The 27474-nt window shown below is 36.8% G+C and overlaps 2 protein-coding genes and 1 long non-coding RNA gene across 5 annotated transcripts in view; 1 reads left to right on the plus strand and 2 right to left on the minus strand.

Annotated features, from left to right (window-relative positions):
- Window positions 1–5005, minus strand: part of crtc1a (CREB regulated transcription coactivator 1a) — a 33710-nt gene extending 28705 nt beyond the window's left edge. For all 3 annotated transcript variants that reach the window (XM_059344279.1, XM_059344280.1, XM_059344278.1), the window contains exons 1-2: window positions 4880–5005; window positions 736–852 (exon numbers count right to left, since the gene is read on the minus strand). In XM_059344279.1, the coding sequence (XP_059200262.1) occupies window positions 736–852; window positions 4880–5005 (243 nt within the window). The remainder of the gene's footprint in view (window positions 1–735; window positions 853–4879) is intronic.
- A 7521-nt stretch (window positions 5006–12526) lies between these two features.
- On the plus strand, window positions 12527–16129 carry LOC131980674 (uncharacterized). Its single transcript, XR_009395234.1, has 3 exons — window positions 12527–12600; window positions 12839–13167; window positions 13617–16129. It is a non-coding gene; the product is annotated as an uncharacterized LOC131980674 (long non-coding RNA).
- A 2681-nt stretch (window positions 16130–18810) lies between these two features.
- On the minus strand, window positions 18811–20950 carry LOC131980901 (inhibin beta C chain). Its single transcript, XM_059345213.1, has 2 exons — window positions 20539–20950; window positions 18811–19980 (listed from the first exon to the last, which is right to left on the minus strand). The coding sequence occupies exons 1-2, from the start codon at window positions 20948–20950 to the stop codon at window positions 19190–19192; spliced, it is 1203 nt and encodes a 400-aa protein (XP_059201196.1). The 3' UTR covers window positions 18811–19189.
- Between the last annotated feature and the right edge of the window lie 6524 nt (window positions 20951–27474).

Here is a 27474-nt window from a genome sequence, read left to right on the forward strand (position 1 = left end):
ACAGATTTTTTTAAAGCAGAAATATTGTGTTTCCGTTTACTTTTGCTGCCATGTTTCTTCATTTTGAATGTCTAAAAGGCAATAAATTCAAACCTGTGGCTTCTTCCACAAGGAATAAAGGCTATTTAAGTTAATTTATGTGCAGTGTAGTGCAGCACATCATTGCTCTACCTCATAGACATCAATGCCAGCATCATACATGGTTGATATGTTGTGGCAGCAATATGTGAAGCTCAAAAATATGGTTGAATCTGAAAAGTCTCATTATTATTTTAAAATAGAGGTCTGTAAAGGAGAGTGTGGTCCAGCATACTATAGTGAAACAGACACCTTCTGCACACTGTGGGTTGGTATATTCACTCTGCCCTCTGCCTTTTATTCTAAACAAAGTGCTCTTGTTGCTTACAGATACAGTATAAACAGTAAGTACGTGTATTTACGCCAGGAAACAATGATCTCAATAACCAGCTGTTTCAAAAGCAAATGTAAACGTTTTTATAGGGGGGCCTCAGGTTGAATAAATATCACAGGATATGACTTAGCCTCAGATATGGGCACAGTGGATATTAATTTATATGAAACAGCTGTGGGTGATTGCTGTTAAACAACTCCTGCTACATATTAAATGTTGTTTTTTTACCAGCATTCAATGGAAAGATATTACTCTTCATCTACACAGTATTTCAACTGGTACAGAGGGAAAATAATAAAGAAAACACACATGCGATCCCTCACCTGAAAAGGCATATCCAAAGCGCTGTTTCCAATCTGATTGACATTTGGCAAAGATCCTCCATAGTACTGCCCACGGTTGGGTCCCAGCTGCAAGTACTGAGTTTTCTGCAACTGTAACTGGAAGCAGAACAACACCAGGTAAGACAAGAGGCCATTGTGTGAAGGAATAAACAAAAGGAATAAATATGGCTGTTTCTCACTCAACTTCAGGCTGCACTGACAGAAAAACAATAAACTGGGAATAAACACACCTTAGGTTTGGGGCAAAAAACTTATAAAAGCAATATTTTGCGTGGCAATATTATATTGATTCATGGCTGCCAAGTATCAATATTAAGTGTTCCGATGGCCCGTCGGCGTATTCTCGCCTTTTTTGTTTTTTCACTGTAGGCTGTAGAGGGCTCACTTTTAGGAATATACTGGAAATACTGGTATCATTAGCCTGGGTATCATATGAAACTAGAAGATCTAAGGAATCTATAGGCAACGTGTGTATAGCTGCAAAGTTACAATGGTTTTAGCTGCATGTTAAAGACACTGGAACCAGGTACCACGTTATTTCATGGACACAGCCGTATTGAAGCTATACAGAACAGTGAAGCTTAAAGTTGACGACGGTTTAATAAAATGCTGCAGTTGTTGTCGTCCATACATGTTTAACATCAGTTCAGTTCAGTTTGACTGAATACTTTGTTGGTCAGTCTGTGGGTTTGACTCTCATTGTGGAGAAATAAAAAGACTGAAGTGAGATGAATTTGACAAAACAATTCTTGATTGAATTGAATTTTGTGGATACAAAATGCAGTTAAAAAGTTAAATCACAATATATTGTATCACAATACTCACCATATTGTAAAATGCTTAAGATTGCAATATTTTCATATCGTGACTCAAGTATCGGGATAAAATCGTGTCGAGGGCCCTCTAGGGATTCCCACGTAGTAAATAAATGTGAGTAAATGCCAGAAGTGAAGTGGTTACGAGGTTTGACGTGACTACCGGAAGTGACATAGTTACGTAAAAAACGTGCCGCACAAAACGCGATGCACAGAAGTTAAGTGATGTTTGAGTCACATTGTTTACTTTCATTTTCACATGGGACACAAACCCTGATCTCCTGGATGAAAGTCCAACGTTAGTTCAACCAATCCACCACCTGTCCCACCCGCCCCGAGTGTGAATTCTGCTATTTATACTCACCGTCATTTAATAATTACCACGGCCACTAGAAGATGTGGGAGGCGGGACAGTCTAAAAAGTAAATATAGATCGTATTTTGCTGCCAGTACAAACGACGTATAGGGTCCCTTTTGAGGGAAGACCAGTCTCATATTCTGAGAAAGTTTGATGCAGTCTGCCACATTAGCAGCCTTAATCACAGAGGAGAAACTTTAAGCAGAAGTGCAGCCTGTCAGACATCATTCAGCATTGACTAAACTTGCAAATGGTTGGGTTTCTGAAAGCCTTCAAGCTTTATAACTGTGTTTATTTCAAAACGACCTCCAGTTCCATTTCCCATTAGCGAACCCATAACCGGTCAATTAAATTTTCTCATGCAAGCCCACTGCTCACTGTTGGTAGGGCAGAAAATCTAATAATAACAATTACTACGCCTGCATCGCTGGTGTATTTTGATAAGTCTCCGACCTCAGAGTGCATCGCTGTAACCCCATTCATACTCACTCTGTTGACAATGGATTAGTTATCGTAACATTTCAGGATCAGGGAGAGGACAAACCAAATCTTTTTAACCACAAGAAGACAGAGAGAGGAGAGAGACAGAGAGGAGGGACAGAGAAAGGAAAGACGGAGAGGAGAGAAAGAAAGGAGAGACTGAGAGAGGAGAGACAGAGAAAGGAGCGACAGAGAAAGTAGAAACTGAGAGACAGAGAGAGGGAGAGATAGAGAGGAGAGACAGAGAAAGGAGAAACTGAGAGACAGAGAGAGGGAGAGATAGAGAGGAGAGACAGAGAAAGGAGAGACGGAGAGAGGCGACAGAGTGAAAAGGATGAAACTCTAAACCAGAGGCCCACTTCCCACAGGTCTAACTTTGGCTCAGACGAGAGCTTCCTATTCGTCAACGTGCTCAATGAAAACAAAATCTACAAACAAATCAGTCAAGATGATCTCTCTGACTAACACATAGAGACGTGTGTCCTGAAATACAACAGCATGGCAATTCTGACACAGCAGATTCGTAGAAAAACAAACAAACAGATTACAATTTTTTTTAAATTGTTGTTGTTATTTCTCAGTTAAACATTCCAAACATCTTTTAAAGCTTCATAATCAGGCCTTATTCACAGCATACACCTTGACTTGTCATAGCAACACAAGTGTTACTTATAACATTAAAGACATACTATGCAGGAGTTCTCGATCACTGTTTGTAAACATCCAAACTTGGCCTCTCCTCGAGGCACGCTGAATTAAAAAAAAGCAGATTTACTCTCGTCTTGGAACGAGCTTTGTCACTTGGCATTTCGCCCTCGCTACATTTGCATTTTTTTGGTGCTGTGGTCGATATTTTTGTAGCTGTGGGTCTGAAGGTTGATGCCCAGAATAAAGAGAAAATACAGGCAGGGTCTCTGCAGATAAAGACACTTCCCGTGGGTCAAAAGTGATGATTGAGAGGAATTCGTTTTGTATAAGTCCATATATATCATTTTTAAGAAAAGAGGAGGAAATTAATCGATAACCGTTATGGTAATTTTTTGAGCTGGAATGAAAATAGAACTGTCTACGTCGATTTTTCACCCCTCTGCAAATGCACCCTTTCTTAAACATAACACTTAATTAAATAATATTTAACATTGTTATACATTAATATTAACTATACAAATAATGTATTATATTGTCAGCCAATTCTATATAATAACTTTGAAAATAAACAATGAATAGGAATAAAATAAATAGCTAAATAAACATCATTACTGTTCAGTCAATGGCTGACTACTTAAAAAATAATAAAAAATGTAATAGCTAACACCATTTCTAAATCGTGCCAAGCAACATTTTCTGCACTATATATATATATCGTGTAAAAAAACGTTTTTGTAACTGCACATATATCGAACAGCACATACCGATATGCCTTTAATAGACCGATATCGGTCGATAATATCTGTCAACCAATATATCTGTCTGGCTCTAATTTAAACCTGTGGTTTTTCATACTGTACTACATTTCAAAATAGCGTTTTTTCTTCTTCTCAAGCCTGTTGGTCGATAATAAATCTGCAGTTTTAAGATTGAGGAAAAAAATATCTAAAAATCACATAATCTTGTAGCAACCCAATATCACAGGACAACATGGACGTATTCTGATAGTTTTTTTGCACATTATTTTTTTATATACATTGACAATTAAGCATACAAGCAGCACTGCAGTAGCTGCATGTTTGCTGTACAGTTATCTACCCATCATGCTTTCACCCAGCAGCAGCAGCAGCAGCAGCAGTCAGTCCTGAAGCCCTGCCTCCGATCAGAAGGATTTATTTTGGCGGCCTGTGCTGTATGTGGCTTAAATTTCCACATAATCTGCTGGCCTTCATCTTTGGTGTAAATGTCTATCATGTAGCAGTGTACACAGGCCTGAAGACCTGTCAGACAAGTTTACAAAGCCACGGTGCACACACACACACACACACACACACACACACACATACACCTCAACATATATCTCTACCATACATAACACATACACTGCAAATAATCAAACATTGCAATATATGTGTGTATTATTATTATTATCGCAGGTAACGTCGTCTTGTCTAATCGCCTTTTCTCTGGCAGCACGAGACGAGAATATCATCGCTGCAGTTGGACGCGCGCTGTCAAACACGCACGCACGCCCCTTTGCTTTTCCACTTGCGTGGGACAAAATATGTAATAACTTTTTCGGACGAGGGTCCCCGTCACTCATATCTACATTACAGGAGTGTTACCTCATGCCAACTCTGCTGGCTGTCAGTCGCGGGAGAGAAAAGGACCGAGCGGGCAGGAAGCGTCGTTTGTTATTGTTTACCTATGCTGCCCTGGCTGCGTGCGGCTCCGCGCTACAAATGCATATTTGACAGCTCGCTGAAAACAAACGAAGAAGAGGTGGAGAGGGGGGGAGAAACACAAGAAGCGGTGTCGTTACCCTGGCTGCTCGGGTAATGCTGAGGTCTTTCATCACTTCTTCAAACGCCGCTGTCTCCTCCGCCTGCTTCTGGTTATGCAAAGCGATTTTCTCGCTGAATTTCCGCGGATTGTTCGAAGTCGCCATGTTTCGCTCTTCTGCTCCGTTTTCCTTCAATGGTCAGTGTCAAGACACACGGCGCCAGGACGCACGACTTCCGGTTAGAGAGGAGTTCAAATAAGTAAAACAAAACACCACCTCAGTAATGTTAAGATTACTTATTACAGGTGCATCTCAAAAAATGTGAATATCATCCAATCCAATCCACTTTATTTATATAGCGCAATTTTAGCAAACACAAGGTTTCCAAATTGCTGCATAAACAATAAATAGATAACACAATACAAAGAGATGAAGAAAACAATAGAACAGTAATAAGATAAAATAAATTTTAAAAAGGATAAAAAAAATTTAAAATGTACTGCCCGCACAAAATAAAATATGCAAGTATACAAATAAAAACAAAAAAATCATAAAATCATAAAATCAACACTCTGGGGTTTTAAGAAGAGACTTAAAATGAGACAGTGAGGAGGCCTTCTGATGTGCAGCGGCAATTTGTTTCAAAGTTTTGGAGCTGCAATGGCAAGCGCATCATAGAAATGTTTATTTATGTCAGTAATTCAATTCAAAAAGTGGAAATAACACATTAAATAGAACCATTACACACAGAATGAAACATTTAATGTCTTATTTTATTTAATTTCTTCTATTTATAATGACTATGATGTACATTTAATAAAGAATTAAAATTCAGTGTCTCAAAAAATATTACAAAAGACAAATTTAAAAAATATAGTAGATTTTTTTTCTCTTTTTTTTCTCTCAAAACATTTTCATTGGAAAAAAATGCATGTTTTCATACTCTATAAGACACACATTTTAGTTAAATTACTATTAACACAACTGACAACCTTTTAAAATTGCCATATTTTGAAGATTAGATTTTAAAATGCTGCTTACATAAACGCATCAATAGTAATAATCCAATAATAAAGTTGGAACATAAAAAACAATCCATGTGATTGCATAACAAGTACTTATTCTTTTAAAACTTTAAGTACATTATGATAATACTCTTGTACTTTGACATAAATAAGTTTTAACTGCAGGACTTTTACTTGTAGTGGAATCATTTTGCAATGTAGCATTAGAACTTTTACTCAAGTAAGGGATCTGAATAATTCTTCCACCACTGCTGATTACACACTTTTACAAATGCTATTTGAGCAGATTGTGATTTCTTTTTTTAATCTGAGCATGTCATCCTGATTACATGTAATCTTTTACTATCCAACCCTGTTTTTGACCACCAGGGGTCAAGCAATGCTCACAGAATCAGTGTTTTTCACTGACATTGTTTACTATTAAAATCCACATAATAGAGCTATAGAATACCTGATTAATTTCACTATTCTTTATGTTAAAGTGTTAAGTCACAAAGAAAAATGTTCTAATTCACCACAATTTTTCTCTTAGAACTGAATTGTCTACTTAAATCATTGCTGTTGTTTACCTGAACTTTGTAGGCCTATGTTGCTTTAGCTCTGTTCTGGTCTTCCCCACCTGCCAAATATAAATTAAGCTTGCACGTTGTTTCATTTCTTAAGCAACTTTCACCTTTTTCACAACACTCTATTTGTGTCACTTAATAACAAATAGCATTTTTTTTCTGCCTAAGTAAAACTGAAAAAATTAACTTTCTCTTTAGCGATAATGCATGCTTTTATTTTGAAGCCAAAATTGCCTGGTTTCCGGTATCTAAACGGATGTCTCTTGCGAACTTGACGCAGCTGCCTCGGTGAAGCTTTGCGTGCTCACGTCGCTGCGCGGGGGTGTAGTGGAGGCGCACCGCACATCTGGACTGCGGAATAACCGCAAATTTCACTTTTTAAGAAATACACAAATTTGTGTTTGTCCTTCTTATATAACGTGTGACTTCACACACCATAGCAGAATATAAGCATGTTGTTATTTTTTATATATTGTTTAAATGCTTATTCATTTGTTAATCATTATTATTATTATTATTATTATTATTATTATAAACGCATATTTTTTTATGGCTGTAATATTTCAGTACAAGTATTTTTTAAGGCACTCTCACACTTTTTGATGCTCTCTCACACTGTGATAAGTCTGTAAGAACATCTGTTTCACCAACATGAGGCGTGAAGAAATTGGAGGGGTGTTTAAGCATAAACCTAAATTTAGCTTACTTTCTGCTTTTTATTTGTGGGAAAGAATTGACTTTCCTTGTCTGGGTTGGCCTAAATGTTTGTGGCATTAAGTCTAGAAGCCAGACTGTGGCGATGTCTGCCTCCTGTGGAGTTGTATGTGCACCCCTGCTGACTGAAGATAAAAACTGTCACAACAGTGTCTACCCCTGCTTTCCAGATGAATAGACTCAAAAAGGTGAGACGCGGTCATGTGGAGACAAATCAGCTCTAACAGGTGAGAGAGAAGGGTGTATTTTTGTCACATATTTGTTAAGCCTTTTCCCTGATGAATTTAATCAATCAGCAGAAAAAGACCTTTGCGTGTCGGTTCTTGTTTCCTCACTGCAGTGGGAGTTTCACTCACAGCAGCAGCTGACATGAAAACAGCTGCATGCACAACAGCGAGAGGCCTGTGAGTTTTATATATATAATGATACATCAGGTTCAGTGAAAACAACACATTCAAATTCACAAGACGTATAAAACATCCCAAGCATTTGTTTAGCTGAGTCCAAACGCCACACCTAAAATGATTCTTTTTTTGTTGTTGTTTTTACAGCCACTCAAGACACAGTGGAGCTGTTTCAAAGGAGAGTGTAATTTGGTTGTAAAGTAACCATGGCAACATAGAAAAAGCAGTGACTCCAGGGCAGGTGGAGGGAAGGAGTCTGTGCACAGGATTATTCAGTTATTGCTGAATAAGCCTTCAGCAGGGGGAAGCCTGGGAGCCTGTTTGTAACGGCCTGTGAAAATGAGGAAAACCATATGTTATGCAGGATTCCTGTATCCAGCTGTTCTTTCACCAGATTGTTAATGTTTATCTTACGTGCTGACATTTGCAGCAACGTCTCTGAGGTTTCAGTTAGTGAGTGACACAGAGGGAAACTTTCACTTCATTTTCTCAGTTACACCTGAGAGTCTGAGAGTCTCCGCCTCTGGTTTGTTGCTTTCTTTTTTGTACCATTAAACCACAATTTTCAGCCACTTTGGTTTCCTAAAATATTATCTGTGGTGTATGGAAGAATGTTGGAACAATAACAGATGTATGTTATATGGAGTGAATGCACGTGAACATTTACCTCCCTTCATACCTTTTTGTAAAACACACATGCTTTTCTTCGAAACATACAACAACTCTGGTTCAGGTTAAGGTCAGGGGAAACACAAAAAACAATGGAATATTACTAGGAACACCCAGACATATGCAATCCAGATTGTGACATACTGTTTGTAGCTGAAGTTAAAAGAAATCACATCTGTTTTTTCATACAAACATGAGAAACAAGTGTGAATGAGGCATGTGATCAGTGGTGGAAGAAGTTTTCAGATCCCTTACTTAAATAAAAGTAGTAATACCAATATGGGCTGAAATATGTGCCACCAGAAACTGAATTTGAATTATTTATATTTGAATTAGAATTGCTTAACTTGAATAATTGCATTAAAAAACTGAATCTGAATCACATAATTTGAATTTGTATTGTTCAATTTGAATCACTGAATTGAAAAACTGAATCTGAACATATTTCACCCCATATACCACACTGTGAAATTACACCACGACAAAGAGAAAGTCCTGCATTCAAAACTTACTGAAGTAAAAGTATCAGCATCAAAATGTACTTAAAGTATCGAAAGTTAAACTCATTATGCAGAATGGCCCTACTCAGATTGTTAAATATATTCCAAATCTACTATTGGATTATTATTATTGACGCATTTATGTAAACAGTGTTTTAATTTTGTAAAGATAAGGTTGATTTTAACTACTTAATATACTGTTGTGAGGTTTAAGTAAAAAAAAGTCATATCCCTTTAAATGTATCATGTTGTTTAATGTTAAATCTCGACCTGAAAAGTAACTAAAGCTGGCAGCTAAATGTAGTGGAATAAAAAGTATGATATTTGCTTCTAAAATATAGTGGAATAGAAGTATACATTTGCATAAAATGTACCTTAAAAATTCTACTTAAGGACAATAATTGAGTAAATTTCATGGGTATTTAGGCGATTTCTCTGCATTCAGACTGCTGATCTTATATATCTTACATATTAATTAACACTTGGACTGCCAGGATTCAATTCCAGTATTGCCTCCATGTTATATAAGCAAAATATCATAGAGCAGGATCACAACTTTTTCTATGTCCTCCACTAATTTCAAATTTCAAATTTCCCCAGTTGACTCCATTAATCACATCAAAGCTAAATAGGAAAATTGTCATTTTTTGTGGCAAAAAATGCATTTGAACAGCCAAGGATCCAGTCAAGTCAAGTCTATTTACAGTATACTTGATTAAGATAAGAGAAAAAAAAACACAAATATGATGTATAAACTGTAAAAAATAAACAAATAAATGTGGAAAAAAAAATCTGCAGCAAAAGAACGAGAGGAGGATCTTCTCTTCTCATGTCAGCCTGATCTAAAGGATCAGCTAAGCTGACAGATGGACCCACCATAGGATGCCTGCATCTATCAAGCTACTTTAATACCATAAAGTGGTGTGGGGGATGATGTTTCAACAAGATGAAAACTGTCTCTCACACCACACGACGCCCTCTCATGTGTTGTTAACCAGAAGTGAGAAAACAAACAGACAGTAATAGTTTTAATCAAACTGTTAGTCAGCTTTTGCAGAACATATATGGTGGGAATTAAAGTCCAAAAGTAAGATAAGGAAATGTTTTTGTTTTATTGTTTAGTCTGCATGTGAGGAGTGAAAGTAACAGCAGGGGGAGGTAAAGTTCCTGTGTGTGTGTGTGTGTGTGTGTGTGTGTGTGTGTGTGTGTGTGTGAGTGGGTGTGTGTGTGTGTGTGTGTGTGTGTGTGTGTGTGTGCGTGCGTGTGTGTGTGTGTGTGTGTGTGTGTGTGTGTGTGTGCGTGTGTGTGTGTGTGTGTGTGTGTGTGTGTGTGTGTGTGTGTGTGTGCATGTGCGGGGGTTGGTAGCACGGTTTCACTTTAATGGTGTCATGACAGTATCTTATATAATTTATTAATGTGGCTTGATTGACACGCCGATGAGAGATAACACCACTTTAACTTTGGATGAACTCAAGCCCATTTTATCTGTGGGTGTTTCATGTTTATCGGGAAGATAAACAGTAAATATAAACTCATGACACATTGCATCATAAAGTCATAATCTTAGTTCATCTAAAAATCTAAATTGGAAAAAAGAAAATCAAAAGGAGCCTGTTTTTACTGATTTATTTTTTAAGGGCCTGCCAACAAGAACCTCTTTTCTGGGTTCTTGTGGTTGTTCCAAAACTATAACTGTTGTCAAGAAAGATAATAAACTTCAGCCTGCAGCTGCGTGAGATCAATGTGCATTTTATTTGTACTATTACTGAGAAGCAAAGGGATAATCATGCTGCTCTAATCTGCACCAACTGAAGCTTTGCCAGATCTTTTTTGGCAGCACTTCACCAGATTACTGATCAGTAATCTAGTTAAGATAAGACAATAATATCACTGATATCAGCTGCAAGTTGTAAATGGGATGAAGGCACAGTAAACAGCTGCTTGTAAGAGATCATTTTGTTTATATGACTAATGCTACCTATACCTCAGAAAACTTTGAAAAGATTTGGAAAAGATTCCCAGAAAACTATAGGCTCACACCTGCTCACATCTAAAGACAAGTGTTTAGAGTTTAGAGTCCCAGGCTGAGATTTGCAAGACTACAACTAGATTCTTTTAGCATTTTTTTCCTACCATACAACTTTTCCCCCTTGTGCTCTTAGTAAAAACTTACAAAATGGAGGAGAAGCAGCTTTTGGCTACAGCTGCTCTAGTGTGTGTAGTGGTTTGTGTTGAAAAAACAACAACACACAAAGCTGAAAAAGGGTTTCTGTTTTTCTGACATGAAAAGTTGACTATTTTACTGTAAAACTAGATATAAGGAAGAATAAAGGAAAGGAACATTTAGAAAAGAATTCATGATATATATTCATGTCCTATTTAATTATAACTTAATGTGTTTAATTGAATAATTATATTTATGAGCTCCATCAACTTTCATTTAGTTAATCATACATTATTTATTAATGTATACATTTTTTCCATCATGACCTCTTAAGCTAAACCTGTGTCTTCTTGCAACCCCTCGTCACATGTTGCAAATTTTACTCTGAGGTGCTCTTCAAGTGCCCGGAGCATAGTTTGAGTCAAAAACATGCATTTAGCCTGGGACACATTTATAACTTAATAGTTTTTTTAAAAAGTGGATTGTTCTCCCTGGGTTGGGAATGTGCAGTGGTCAGTGGTGGAATGTAACTGTAAAGTACATTTACTCAAGTACTGTACTTTCTGAGGTACTAGTACTTTACTGGGGTATTTCCATTTCATGAAACTTTATATTCTTACTCCACTGCATTTAGCTGCCAGCTTTAGTTTTTCGGGTTAAACATTATACATTTAAAGTGATTAGACTTTTTGGAAAATGAAATAACAGTTGGCCTATATTAAGTACACGGCCGTCCTTTCAAGTTGTGATTAAAATCTTTTTTTTTATTGCTTTCCACGTTACAATGGGATTTATCATTGACAGATAAAGTGTATATCTTCTCAAAAAGTTATTAATCAATCTTTTTCAAACATATCACAAGGATTATGTATGAAAACAAAATTATTCCAACTTCATGGGCAACCATGTAGTTAAAATGAGCCCTATACTTTACAAAATTAAAACACTCCTTATATAAATGCATCATTACAAATAATCTAATAACATATTAAGAGTATTTGACAATCTGAGTGTGGCCATTCTGCATAATGAGAATTTTTACTTTTGATACTTTAAGTACATTTTGATGCTGATACTTTTCTACTTTTAGTTGAGTAATTTTTTTAATGCAGTTTAATTACTTGTAGTGGAGTTATTTCACAGTGTGGTATTAGCAATTTTATTTTAGTAAGAGATCTGAATACTTTTTCCACCACTGCAGATAGGTCATTGTGATGTCAGCAGTACTGGACCATCATGCTGAAGAAGTAGCTAAGATGAATGTGGCTTATCATTGATAAATATAGAAATGCAATGGCCCTAATAAACTTCCCTGGGGTACACCATACTTAACCTATCTAGATTCAGAAAAACTACCACTACTTTTCAACCAGAGGAAGTAAGAAATTCTAATTTAGCCAACATGCTCTGCTGTTCACGATCAAGTATTTCATAATAGACATCATCAGACGGAGCTTACATTAGAATTATTGCAGTGCTTAGTGATTGGAAACTTGTCTATTGACTCACAAAGTAATTTATAACAGAAATCCGGCTCCCGTCAGCAACTGTCTATTCTCAGAAAATAGCTTTTACAGGAAGTCTTAAGCACTTTCATTGCCCAGTTCCATGATTTCAATAAAAGGGAACTTCAGCGTTGCAAGTCTGAGATGTCAAGACAACTTACATGACTTCAGTCTCGACTCAGACCTTGACCCACCACACTGGAGCCTCGTATGGTAAGTTCACTGTTTATTGACCTACACTGTTTGACTTGGCTGTAAGTACATGTTTCTTTTACACATTTCCTGACATGTATATTGTGATGTTGAACTATTTGTGATTGAATTGAATTATTTTTAAACCTTTTTTATTTTTATTTAAAGACTTAATGACTAATGTTGCATTGTTGTCAGTTATAAGAATAAGCAATAACAAGCGGCAATAAGTTTCATTCTGTGACTTTCATACTTGCAGATGATGAGTGTCAATACCACCAACAGCACTGGAGATGACTCGACACAGAGCTCCTCGGCAGGTCTTGCTGTTGGGCTGACAATCTTCTTTCTACTTCTTGGGGCCGGAGCTGGTGTACTTGTGTACAAATACCGCAATAAATTGAGGAATATGTTGCAGTTTGGACAAAGAAGAAGCCAGGAAAAGGAGGACTATACTGAGACGCCAGCAGATGATTCCCATCATTACACCAGTATGATCAGAGAGCAGCCAACAGGACAGATACCTATTTATGAAAACCTGACAACTCGAACCGATGGACACAACAGGCCTGCAGAGAACAACAGCAAGTAAGATATTTTTTTTGTGTACTTTTACTTTTAGTTTACTCAGAAACAGGGCCTTTTTTTAGAGGAAACGTTGAAACATTAATGACATTTATGAAACCACAGCAGCCAAAAAAGATATCAGAACGGAAACAGATGAAGAAACACTGCGTGTGTGCTTTGAATTTCCCCATTTTGCACAATCATGTTGTAATACATGCACACAATTTCTCTAGCTTTCTGTCTAGCTTTCATCTCCTGTTGTTTCCTCCAATTGAAAGTCTATTAATCAAACGTGCCAGCTGATGACTCAGTATGGGAGTTTTTTCTCTGAGCAAGAATAGAAACTAGAGGGGGGAAAAAGGAAATCCACACAGTTTATGTAATATTTGTCTTGTGCCACAATGGTTTTTACGTCAGAAAAAAAGTGCTTTTTAATAGGAACATTATCCGCTGCACTTATTGTTTCTCAGCAGGTTGCCCAGTGAGCCTGAAGAGGATGTGTACTTGCAGTGTGACACAATAGATGATGCAATATACAGCAATGATCCCGAGTGCAACCTCTCAATCCTCCCAGACACCCAAGAAGAAGATGTGTATATCGTACCGGATTCATGATAGGTCACTGTTCACTGTTCACATGCTATAAATATGCATTTTTACAAAGCAAACATGTGCTGCTGCTTTGTGATACAGCTGACATGTAAACAAAATCTAATACTGTAGTTTATAGAGTATATTTTATAGATACAGGTACATCTCAAGGAAATTATAATATCATGAAAAAGTTCAATATTTCTTGTCAATCATTTCAGAAAGTGAAACTCATATATTATATAGATTCATTACAGCTAAAGTGAAATATTTCAAGCCTGTTTTTCTTGTAATTTTCATGAAAATCCAAAACTCAGTGTCTCAGAAAATTTGAATATTGTGAAGAAGTTCAATATGTGAGTCCTGGGTCAGTGGTGGTTTGGGGCCATGTCCTCTGCTGCTGTTGGTCCACTGTGTTTTCTGAAGTCCACAGTCAACATAGCAGCCATCTAGCAGGACATTTTAGAGTCTTCGTGCTTCCACAAGCTCTTTGGAGATGCTGGTTTCATTTTCCAGCAGGACTTGGCACCTGCCCACACTGGCAAAGGTACCAAAAGCTGGTTCAATGACCATGGTGTTACTGGGCTGGACTGGCAAACATACTCGGCTAACCTGAACCCCATAGGAGTCTATGGGCTGTTGTCAAGAGGAAGGTGAGAGAGACCAGATGACCTGAAGGCTGCTATAAAAGCAACATGGTGCCGTAGGCTGATCTCCTCCATGCCACACCATATTAATGCAGTAATTCATGCAAAAGGAGCCCAACCAAGTATTGAGAGTATATAAATGAAGATAATTTTCGGAAGCATGACATTTGTGTGTTTAAAATATATTCTTTCTTTATTGATCTTATGTAATATTCTAATTTTCTGAGACACTGAGTTTTGTGTTTTTATATTATCTGTAAGCCATAATCATCAGAATGACAAGAAATACAGGCTTGAAATATTTCACTCTATGTGTAATGAATCTATATAATAATATACATAAAATAATAAAAATAATATACGAGTTTCACTTTCTGAAATAATTGACAAAAAATATTGAACTTTTTCACAATATTAAATTTTTTTAGATGTACCTGTAAATCGTATTGTTGTGCATCATCTGTAAAGTGAGGAACTGAATAATATGTATAAGCTGATGTATATCTTGTGTTCACTGTGTTCTTCACTCAATAATCAATTTGCTGATAAGATTTGACCGTTTTACGGCTCTGTCCTGATACATCTGGAATTACCCATAATTCACTTTCCATGTTGACCTTTAGAGAAGTGTGGACTTTTTTTTTCACACTTGTGCGGTGAAGCACAAGTGTGTACACGGTGTTTTCTGTTTTCTGCACAGCCTTTTTTGTGTCAGCAGTTATGCAAATGACCGCAGAAACATTTTAGCACCAAAGATAATTCATATTTAAGTGTTTTTATTTTCATAAAATAGTTCACAAATAGGTAAATATACAAATAATAAATCTGCAAATACAAATGACTTTTTTAATAGATTAAAAAATAAATGTGAATATGAAAATGAATCTACATTTTTGCCTGAGTAGGTGGTTTTATGCACTTGTATGGTATTTATAGTCTTCATTATGTCATTATATCAACCTCAGAGTGTCTGTTTTAACATTGAAACTTGCTTGCTTTTATATAAACTATTCTATAAACTGTTATTACCACAATTAAAAGAATGTCATGTTATTATGTTAAAATTATAGATGAGTTATAGGCTTATTGGGACGATTTTACTATTTATTCATCCAAATTATTGAGATACGTTTAGTCTGTTTGGAACAATAATGCTTTTTATTTTGATGTGTTTTTTTCCACAAAAAAGTATCATTTCCACATTAAAATCTTAAAAAAAAAAAAGACTTCCGCTTCTACCTCAAAAAAATCCCAATAAAAATCCACATTATGAATTTGCAAATGTCTTGTATGAGATGCAAACTGAATCAGGATTGACTTATAAACTATTTGTGATGTTACAAATCACGTTTGTCGGCCCATCCACCATAAATCAAGTTTCCACTTTCAGCAAATAAGAAAACAGTGTTGTAGTATCAAACTCTGCATCCAACTGTAGAAACAGGAAGAGAGAACACATTTTTGATTGAAAGGTGGCTTTTAGAACATTATGTAATTGTATTTTTTGTTTGAAATATCACTTTTCTTTCCAGGTCTTTAGCTCACAATTACTTTTTCTGTATGTGCTGTTTTTTTGTTGATGTGGTAATGAAGAAAATAATCAACTTGCTCACTTTTGCTAAAATACTATGCAGAAAAGACATACTTTGCAAAAATTCCCATGGTTGTATATAGTATGAGCCAAAAACCATTGCAAAACATGGTTCCTCTGCACATACAAATTAAAGCACACCACCAAGACATACAAAATGTGCAAAATCAGCACCTCTTTAACTGTTTTGTGGTCCATCTCTTTTCAGAAGAGCCACACAGAGGATGTGAAAACCTTTTGCATAGATGGAATCTAGATTTACTGTAATGACAAGAGACTGGCAGTCAGGTTTACCAGCCATCATGTTTTCTTTGCTTTAACTTTTTGTTTCCTGTCATCCTGGAATTAATTTCAGTTTCCGAGAAGGCTGCGTGAGGAATAAAACCAGGAGAAAGCCAAATACCAGAGGCTAATGAGTTCATGCTGCCTATCTGTCCGTCTATCTTAGATTACACACAGAAGGTCTCTGATAAATACTGTCCATAATTCTTTTATACTTGTATAGTTTGGGTGGAACTGAAACTCAGGTCCTTTCAGAATCCAAGATTGAAGACCTTTACATCCACCCACGCTTGTGTCATAACGGAGGATGTAATCCAAACAAAGAGTAACAGCATTAAAAACAAAGAAGTGGATGAGTGATTTCTGGGCACAGGTCTGAATTTACCATAAGAAAAGTGTAATTACAGCTCTGATTGATCACCAGTTTATCAATCTGCCTATTTATTCAGTCATTCAGGGTCACTCAGTACGCCCCGTTCTTTAATACACATAATTTATTAATTGTAAAACAACACGTCCTCATATCTCCATGACCTTTACCCACACAAAGATAAATTCTATTGATAGTTCATTAGGGGTGGTGGTGTCACTAATTAAACAATTAACTTTAAGAGAAGCTTGCTACTGATCTCAGTTCATTTCAGTTCACAGTTCACTTTATATCACACTTCGTCTGTTTATGACAAAGCTGCACCTCTGCAGATCTAGAGTTCCACTTATGAGCTCTAAGGAAGTCCTGAAGGGCAAGTGAGAAAAAAAAATCTTCTTCCTTTTTAAGTCTGACAGAAACTGTTTACTCTGCTGTATTTGAGAAACATCATCGGGGCCAAGCCTTTTTTTCCACTTGTTCTTATTTCCTTGATGATATTTTTTGGGAAACTTTTGCATTCTTCTGAAAAATTCAAGTCGAAAAATGTTCTCCTGATAAATAATCACTATGGTAATGTGAGGTGCCAAGTGCAAAACCGTGTCCTTCTGAATTTTGTTCAAAGTCTTACTATGATAATGATCTCTTCTGAGCCAGGAGTGCATTATTTCACAGTTTCATTTGATATCTTAACATATTGTCATTAGTGTTGGAATGTAATTAAGTACATTTACTCAAGTACAGTTGGTACAATTTTGACATACTTGTACTTTAGTATTTCCATTTAATGTACAATGCCTATAAAAAGTATTCCCCCCCTTGGATGTTTCACCCTTTTGTTGCTGTTAATTAATAATTAATTAGTTAATAATTTGAAAATGTCACTAACTGTGACACTGCTGCCATCCACTAGCTGAAACTCTCTGTTGAATTAGGTCAGTTACTTTAAAGGGGGTGGGTATTTGTGCAATAATTCACTTTACCTTATATATTTTTAATTCATTGACATTCATTTGTAAAATCTGTTTTCAGTTTGATATTAAAGAGGTTTTTTTGTTGTTGTTGCAAATTCTTTTCAAAAAGCCTAATTAATTAGCGTCAAAATGTTGACATTGTAATTTTTTGCTTCTTCTCCACCACATTTAGAGGCAAATATTGTACTTTTTACTCCATTACATTTAGCTGACAGCTTTAGTTACTTTTCAGGTCTTCAGGTCAAGTGATTAGACTTTTTTTAGATTAAAAAAACAACCTCATAACAGTATATTGACTAGTTAAATAAGCCCTACCTTTACACAATTAAATGCTGCTTGCATATATTTAGAACAATCTGAGTGGGTCTATTCTGCATAACGAGTACTTTTGTTTTTGATATTTCAAGTACATTTTGATGCTGATACTTTGTCATCATGTAAAACTGTTTAAATGAGGGAACAGTGTGCAGAGAATGGATACATTGAGGAATAACAGCTATCACACTATGGAAAAGAACATAACAGTTTTGCCAGACAACACAAAAGTACTTATCTTATTTTATTTTTTATTTTATTGTTTATTAACCCTTGTCACCTTTGAGCCTCCATAATTTTCAACTAGGGTTAGATTATACTAGCAAAACCTTTTGTCACCTGTTTTATAGCCATAAACACAGAAGTGAAAACTATTTATATCATAGAAAATGTATCAGCTGAATTTGTTTTCTCACTTGCCACTCAGGGCTTCTGTAAGCTCCTTTCCTAGTCTTTATATCATACTTATCATAGGATATCTTACAAAATCCTTTGTTCTTTTTCTAATAACTTATCTCAAGAGCACTTAAAAGTAAATATTACAACAACACGCTTTGATAATCTGTAATGAAAATGCATTTACTGTATCTTCATTGATATGTAATCTAAGCAGTCTGGAATTTACACAACAAGGAGCTCTTTCCTTTATTCCCTTTCAACTAAAACTACTGATTATGTTACTTTTGTGCCTTAACCAGCTGGTCAAGGCCACCGCGAGCACACAGCAAGGTCATTAATGGGAGATAGAAGTTATCATATCTTTACAGGCTGATTTCTCCGGCACACTGTGACCTTCGTAATCTACGGCTGTTGATAATATTTCTTTGGATAAATGACAAATTTGAGAACATGTCCTGCTCATGTGTTTATTATGAAACGTCCATGTTGAAATATTGAAGTGCAACAGTTCGGTGTGAATAAATCAGAACATTTATTTTTTCGGTCTTCATATAATTATTGAAATGTGTGAGAGGACAAACAAAATATTGAAACAATGCCTCATAAAACAATACAGTTCTACAAATAACAAGACAGTAAAATTAAATAGTACTAAAATATGCTGTAACATAAAACACAAATACAACCATAAATACAACTTGAAATAAATAAAACTATAAATGAACAGATGCAAAATAAAACAGTGCAGCAGTAACACGTAGTTCTTCAAAATAAAACACTAAACATTCAACTGTGACACAATGTTCCTTTCAGAATAAAAGGCAGCATGTAACATTTAATTTTAGTAATGTAATGCCTTCCTAAAAGGCACAGTTCATCAGGCACAGTGACATTTAGTGACAATCAAGTCGTCAAAAGGAGTCAGCTTCAACTTCCCCCGACTATCGTAGTGCATGAGGACCATCGGCTCGTAGGCCGCCGGCACGCAGCAGGGCCGAGGTAACCCTCCTTTGCTTATCTGATGCAGCCGAGACTTCACCTGCGTGTGCATGCTCGCAGGCTTGTAGTTGTGGGGACAGGTGCCGTCGCAGAAATGCATCATGTACTCAGCCGGGGCCACCACCCAGTCCGTCCAGCCGATGTCTTTGAAAGACACGGTGACTGATTTCCGGCAGCACCATCCTCGTTCATCGCAGTCGTCTTCCTTGTTGGAGCGAGGGAGCCTCGTCTTCCCGGCTGGTTTTTTATTCTGTGTGAGGCCTAATTCCAGGGAAATTGTTGGTTTTTCACCCACAACTACCCTTACATCCACAACTAGTGCCTCTCCACCATCAGTCCTCGTCCACCTCTCCACCTCAGGGCTGACGTCCAGCATCACATCTTGACTGCTTGACACGTTGGCGCCGACTTCAGAGTTTCTGTGTGTCCATGCACCAGAGTTCATCGGCTTCCTCTGGTTGATTCTGACTTTCATCTCTCGTCTCACCTCGGGCTGAACTGAAGTGGGTTTATCTAAAATCTGCCTGGAAATCTTCAGCTCAGCCCGAGCTAGTGTCAGTTCAGTCTGGATGTTGAGGTTCTTGTGGAAAACAGCTCTGTACCACTGCATGCGCTGACCTGAATGTAGATGTATGTGTTCTCCCTTTCGAACCACTTTTATTGGATTCACTAAAAAAAGACAAAGAAATGAAGAAAATTCATGAGAAATTTGGCAACATCCTGCCATGCTTGACAGAGTATTTGTAAGAGACATAGTCGTGTCTGGACAAAGATAACATTGCTATTTTTAAAATCATTTATCTTGTCTTTTATTGGCTTATCATTGATGACATTGATAAAAACATGTTCAAAGTGTAACATCATGCACAAGGTGTGTCTGTCACGCTCATGATCTCTTAAAGCTTGTAGGAATGTTTTTGCTTTGTTTTCAGGACTGTTTGATTCCATTTCCAACCTTTCACATATGTTCAAACTCTGCACAGATAAATTCCACGCAGTCTTTACCTGGAGCGTGAACTATAGGGACAGAAGTTATTCACAACCACACCTGAACAACAGCTTTTGTCTGTATCTGCAGAGGTAAACTGACACTGCGAGGTTTCTTGAACTTGTCATGTAGCGTTCTTTCCTACTCCCACTTTTCAAACTGGCTTTTCAAATCAGCCATTTACGCATGACAATGCCAAAATTAGACGTAAGTTGTTCCCTGTCTAAGAAATGCCTCACCTGTCACTGGTATAAGCACAGTTGACATGGTAGACTGCCATGTTTCCGTCATCGGCTGGCTGGAATTTCTTCTCATCTCTCTCAGTTTTTCCCTGTAGAGCTGATACATCCCCCTCAGCTCTTCCTCCGAGGCCCTTTTGGTTGGCCTGGGCGCCTCGTCCATCCCCAACGAGCTGAGGATCCCCGTCTTCACAGCCTCCAGAAGCAGGACCCTCTGGCTGTCCGTTCTGTCCACATCAGGTGTGCCTTGACGGGCCTCGTGAGGCCGGCTCTCCCCCGAGCTGGAGAGGGAGACCAGGAGCAGCAGTGTGCACGGGATGAGTCGGTGAAGTGTGCGTGATCTGAGCATGGTGAGCCTGCCGGGTAGGTCTGGTTTGAGAGTGCTGTTGCTCAGTGGATGGGGTTTGTCCATGTCATGAATGAAATTCTTCACATGCTTTTATTTATAGAGCTTCTGTGTTGCCACACCCCTGGTTAGTCAGGTGAGCCTGTAATGGCCTCAGTAAAGGCCATATGTGTATGTTGTAACATTTTCAAGCATTGTGTTATGTGATAACAACATGTGACTAGTGAAATTAGTTAAAAATCTGTTAAATTAATTTCACAGATTTACAGCCATTACAGCTTTTCCCCCAGCACATTGATGGAGATTACACAGGTTAGAGACAGGTGAGAGATAAAATAAAGGGATATTTGGATGAGAAAATTAAATACACAGTGTGCATCACAGCATCGTCACCACGCTATGCGTCACTTAATTAAATAAATGACCATATGTCAGTTACCAGTTCTAAGGAGAACAATGGCCGGTTACATTAGGTACTTCAGGGTTAATAATGTTAATGTAATAGTTTATTGATCCCTATCAAGCTGTGTCTCACTGTTCCCTCGCAACTCTGCCAAGTACGGTCAGAGGTCAGGAACAGGTACAGACCAAAGACGCATTCAAGGTCTTGTTCAAACCTGGGAAAGTCCAACTCCAACTGCAGTAATGCTTTACCAGTAATGCCTCAGCCTTTTGGAGTGCCCGACGGCCCTGTCAGATGAAACTCATGTATGAGAGTATGTTTCAAATACATAACACTATTCCTTATATAAAAGTGGAAAGCTTATTGTCTTTCATACAATATGTATTTACTTTTTTTAATAACATATATGTCACATTGTTATATTACTAGCCAAGATTTTTTGTTGTTGGACAAATCGTGATATATAAATAATTTATATAGATTATATTTTAATTTTATTTCATAATTAATAATTAATAAATAATAATGATCTTTTATTACTTTTAGCCAACAGTGTTGATTTATACCATACATTATTTTTACTTGACTACTATGCTTGCCTAAGTTTCACACAATCATACTTATGATTGCAACATGTTCCGGTGATGCAATTGACTTAATGATCTGTTGTAAAATAAGTTATTTTAATTTGAGATTGAAATTAGTTGAGCTACTCTAAAGTCTACAGTCTTTCCTCATACCCTGGATGGAAATACCAGCAACAGACCTTCCTGTAACTATAAGAACAGCCAGTCCTTGCTGTATCAGACAGAAAAAAGGTGGAGGGAGTAAATTATCTGTATGTTACCCCTCCCTCACCAGCCAGCAGAGGAAATGCCTCAAGGTTACAAAGATGTTTTCTGTTGAAAGAGGGAACTGACTCAAGCTCCAGTGACAAAGCCATTTATCTCACACTATTATTACACTAATCGCATCATGTGTATAATGCAAGAAGCTTGTCAGTGCCCGTAAAAGTCTTGATTAAAATAGTCTGAATACATCTGATTTCAGCCTCTACTGTCTACTGTCAGTTGGATAAAAAAGCAACATTTCTGCTTTTTCTGTTGCAATTATTGGGACGGACTAAAGAGCTAAACATAAGTTACAGGTTAAGTACATTTACTCAAGTACTATACTTAAGTACAATTTTGAGGTAATTGTACTTAAATTGTGTATTTCCATTTTATGTAACGTTATACTTATTCTACGCAACTACATTTATAGGCAAATATTGTACTTCTTACTCCAATACATTGAGCTGACAGCTTTAGTTACTTTTTAGGTGAAGATTTAACATAAAATAACATGATGAATTTATAATTATTAGGCATTTTTTATAAATTAAACCACATACCAGTATACATAGTTACATAAATACATCACAACAAATGATGAAATAATATATTTAGACTATATGTATGAGAGGGTCCATTCTGCATAACAAGTACTTTTACTTTTGATACTTTAAGTACATTTTGATGCTGATACTTTTTCTAATTTTACTTAAGTTTTGATTGCAGGATTTTTACTTGTAGTCGGGTAATTTCACAGTGTGGTATTGGTACTTTTACTTAAGTAAAGGATCTGAATACTTCTTCCACCACTGGTTACAGCTGAATCTGCACTGTGGAGTGTCACCAAGCAGTTATCAGCATGTGTAACCCCTCATTTCTATCAGTAAATAGGGTCAATGCACTAATTACAAAGAAGTTTCTCCGCCCTACTACGTGTCTGTCTGTGTCACTGACCCTATTCTTTCCAGCTGGGGGCATTCCCGACTGCAGCAACTGCAAAGCTGACTGATAAAGATTTATTGGCCTGTTTTTTGCCAAATCGTGAGCTTGGAAGCCCTTTTAACCTTTCACCAAACAGATAGTAAAAAAGTTACGTCACTAGAGGGTTAATAAAAGTCAAATTAAATGTTGTGTACATATATTTCTTATTAAAATGAGCAACACAAAACCATAAATTGACGATGGAAATGTTAATAAAATATGAGTCACATTTAATGTCAATTTGAAGAGGAATTGGGGATCACTATTTGGTTGGAGCTCTCATAGCTGATTAGTAACCTGTGATGAAAATGCTAAAAAGGGGCATTCACAAGCTGAAAAGAAGTGAAACCAGAGCGAAAGAGTGTCTTGCACTTGCAACGTCAAGAATAGTTTCCTAAAAATAAAAGCCACGACAATGTTTGAACCCGTGAAGAAGCTACTGAAGAAAGGTACTGTGTACTGTGTGTGAATTTCTGAACAGTGAGTCACCGAGGTGATGAAACAATCATGTGCTACCTTTCTCGTTCAAAGTGTGTGAAAGGTGTAAAGTGACTCATGCAAACCGGCACTGTTGTTTAAACTGCCATGTAAGACTCTCACTCTCTTATTCTTCTGGCTATTGCTCGATCTCTTTTAATCTCTTTTGTCGTGTGGGAGGGAAAGAGAGAAAGAAAAAACTCTGACTTGTTTTGTCATCGTGAGAAAGAGAAGTTTCTGAGTAATGAGAGTAAATTTCATCATCCACACTGTTAACAGACAATGCTGTCGGTTATAAAATTAAAGTGAAAGATAAAAATGACAGCATGTTTCACTATTTAAAAGGCATAGCGCAGGGGTTTCCAACCTGAGGGTCGGGGCCTCTGCAAGAAGTTGTGAGATGAAACAAAAGCCCCTTTCACAGGGAGCTGTATGTGAGAATCCACCACACTGGACATGAAACAAACAGACTCTACCCTGCGAGCTCCCTGTAGTACAAAGTCTGTGTGAGGTCTAACTGAGCCCATGTTTGAATAGAGCAGGTCATTTTTTGGTGAATTCACAGAGAGTGACTGGGCATGTCATTTGTTTCTATCATGTGAAAGATGTAAAATGTAAAAGAACTGATAAAAAGAAATACCGGACCCAAAGATGGCGCCAGAAAAGTTTCTGGGTTTTCTCACACTGACCTTTGCCCATAGGCTTTAAATTGTGATTTATATCACTTGTTAACTGTGGAGGAACATTTTACAAATTTAAAAACCTACATGAATGGAAAATACATAATAAAAAAACTGACAAGGTTTTTTTAAGGTGTGCTATTAACAGTTTTACAGATTTTATAAAGGTGGTCTATGGGGAAAAGGCTTTTTTTTGGGCCACAGGTGTATTTTACTCTAATAGATTGGCCACTTGAAAAGAATTGGAAGTAAGGCCAAGCAGCTGAGCCCTATCCAAGTCTTACTACACATCCATGAGTAAAATCCTACACTTGTCTACTGTACATGGTTCTCCAGACCTGGTTAAGAACGCTCAGACATTGTCTGGAGTTCCTGTGAAAAAACTGGATTAAGAAGTCACCACATGAAAGGATAACAAGCAAATAAAAATGCTATGTGAATTTGCATTAAAGGGTCTTTTTTGACTCTTTGCCAATATAGATGAATGTGCTAATGGGAAACACAGAGAAAGGGAGCTTGGTTGTCTTTCAATTACCCTTCATGCAACCATTTATTTATTTTAAGCCATTTCCCCTCTCTCTAAATGTAATACTGCCTTCAGAGAGGCATGGACTGAACTATTCCCAGAATGCACTTGGCAGAGAAGTGGATAACTTGTCATCTAATGGTTAAACATAAATAGACATATAGCTCAATTGCAACCTCTAGTGGTGGTAAAGTTACAGTACAGACGTCAGTTAGCTGGGTACAGTTTTATATTGAGTCAGAGGGAGCAAGGATGGAGTCCGAGTGAGCACAGAAAACTTCATATTAATATGAATTTCATGAAGTTGAGATGAAGAAGTCTACAGGCAGCATATAAGAGGAAATCCATTGATTGAGGAAACTTAATTAAAGGCAAAACACATGAGTATAGTGTGTCTGTGAGGGAGAAAATGAGTAAAAAAAATGTATTTTCCAGATGTGGAAGAAGGCAGTGTTTTGTTAAAAAAAAAGAAAAAAAAGAAGGCAGTGTATGTATTTGATGGTTTTGGTTGATTGTTAATCTCTTTCAAGCATTATAGGTAGAAACGATCACATTTCCTAGAGGGTTAACTACAAAAATCACAAACGATTGGATGAGAGAAGGGTAAATGTCTAAATAAGGTAATAAGAAAAACAATACCAAGCTCTTATAAATAAATAAAAACCTTGGATAAGGAGGAAGGAGAAACTAAACCACCACTGCCGAGCAGCTGACTTGAAAAACTATCTCAGGGAGCATACGATAATGATGAATAATGAACAAAATAACTGGGAAGGAAGCCTTTAAACAACTCAAGGAGCTAGGTTTAATAATGACCCAGGGCAATGAACCAACATACAAAAACACACAAGAAATCACGAGGAAGAATTCAGGCCGTCCACAAAGTCTATTTACAATATTTAAAAAAAATACAAAGGCAATTGACGAGATATCTTAATCAGATTTGTTGAATGTACTCGCTAGTTATCAAAGTTTTTAATCACATTGCAGATGTTGTGTATTTCAGGTTCCCTGTTGATGAAATAGGTAGTGGTAAATGCATCCCTATACAAATGGCTACGCCTCAAGAGAAGGCACAATGTGTATCATGGTTTATTGAAACAAAATCGCGGGGGACAGTTTCTCTGCATCTCTGTGCCTCAGTTTGACTCACGGGGAGCCCAGGAGACGGTGTTTGGAGTTGAAGGTAGAAAGCGAGGAGGAGGATAACAGACTGACACCCCACAGCCAACATGGCAAGAAATCGAGTAACACCTTGTTGTGCTTTGTGTAACTAACGGTGTATTAAATGAGGCAAAAAAAACTTCAATATCTACTCATCTTGTAATAATTTCCACATATTTGTCTGTTCATTTCTATTGTAATACATTAAGTTTTTTTTTTTTAAATGATTTTTCATGCCTTCAATGGACAGGATAGCTGAAGATAGACAGGAAGCAGGGGGCAGAGAGAGGGGAAAGACATGGGGCGCCTGCGTAACCCACTACGCTACCGACCACCATACATTAAGTTTTGAAGAGACTTCATTGACACCATATATGTTCAGAAAATGGGAGAGGAGATGCTCTCACTGAGCACTGAAGGTGAGACAATGAGTCACCACAGAGAACTGAACCCAGCTACATATTCTGCCCTACAAAGCCAAACTGCAGTAACTACATTTTTGGTCAAAATTTAGTTATAACTAAAAATGAACTCCTTGATGTCTGTTTTATCTTGCAACAAAGTTTTATATTTCAATTTTGCTTTATTTCAGAGAAACATTGACATAAATAAATGCAGTAACTACATAATCCAACATAAGTAAGTTCACTTACCATGGTCTGCTTTGGATATATATATAGGAATTTATACATAAAACCAAAGCAGACTGCAGTAAGTTCACTTATCACGGTCTGTTACAGTGTAGCCTTGTTTTTCTTCATTGTTTAACATAGTGAAGACAAGAATAATAGAATTTATACGTTTATTTGATAGGAAAATTATTTTCTAGATAGTGATTTAGTAAAAAAGTAAGATATGATGATATTAAGACTATAATATAACATTACTTTATAGTATTAAGTCTTAGATACACAAATATTTTAATAGAGTTGTTAAACATTTTAAATACAATTATAACAAAATCAATTTGAAAATGTTTATTCACTGAAAACAAAATATAAAAGCTGAAAGAAGACAACAACATTGTTGTTACTGCACTCAGCAATGCAAAACCAGAGTGCAGTAACTACATTTTTGGGGTCAAAGGTCAAATAAATCATCATGATTTTTGAGCGTAAAAATGACATCATCCATACATGTAGAAATAAGTGTCATGTGACTGACCTGCCTATAACCCATTAGGCTGGTCAGTTAAAAAACATTAAAAAACTTTAAAGCATTTTTTTCTCAGTTTCACCCTTTGCGTAGTTACTGCAGTTAGACTCTATAGGGCAGTATAGGCTTCACACACCTGGTCCAAATCAGGGGCAATCAGTGGCACACACACACACACACACACACACCTGAAACTGCACTGAGCTGATCATAGATCACTCTCAATGAGTACTCCTTACACACTGTGCCAAAACTTTCAGAATTCATAGATCATTTCAAAGATAAAAACTTTTAATCTTGAGATCCTTTTAACCAGAGCTGATTAAATTGAATTTGTTTCATTGTATTCTTTACTTCTAGTTTACAGAAGA

Source organism: Centropristis striata, chromosome 11, assembly GCF_030273125.1.
Source record: "Centropristis striata isolate RG_2023a ecotype Rhode Island chromosome 11, C.striata_1.0, whole genome shotgun sequence".
Lineage (NCBI taxonomy): Eukaryota > Metazoa > Chordata > Actinopteri > Perciformes > Serranidae > Centropristis > Centropristis striata.

Coding starts and splice junctions, on each gene's coding strand:
- LOC131980901 (XM_059345213.1), bottom strand. CDS start 20,950: ATGGACAAACCCCATCCACTGAGCAACAGCACTCTCAAACCAGACCTA. Junction 19,981..20,538: donor TGTGCTTATACCAGTGACAG/GTGAGGCATTTC, acceptor GTCTTTTTTTAG/TGAATCCAATAAAAGTGGTT.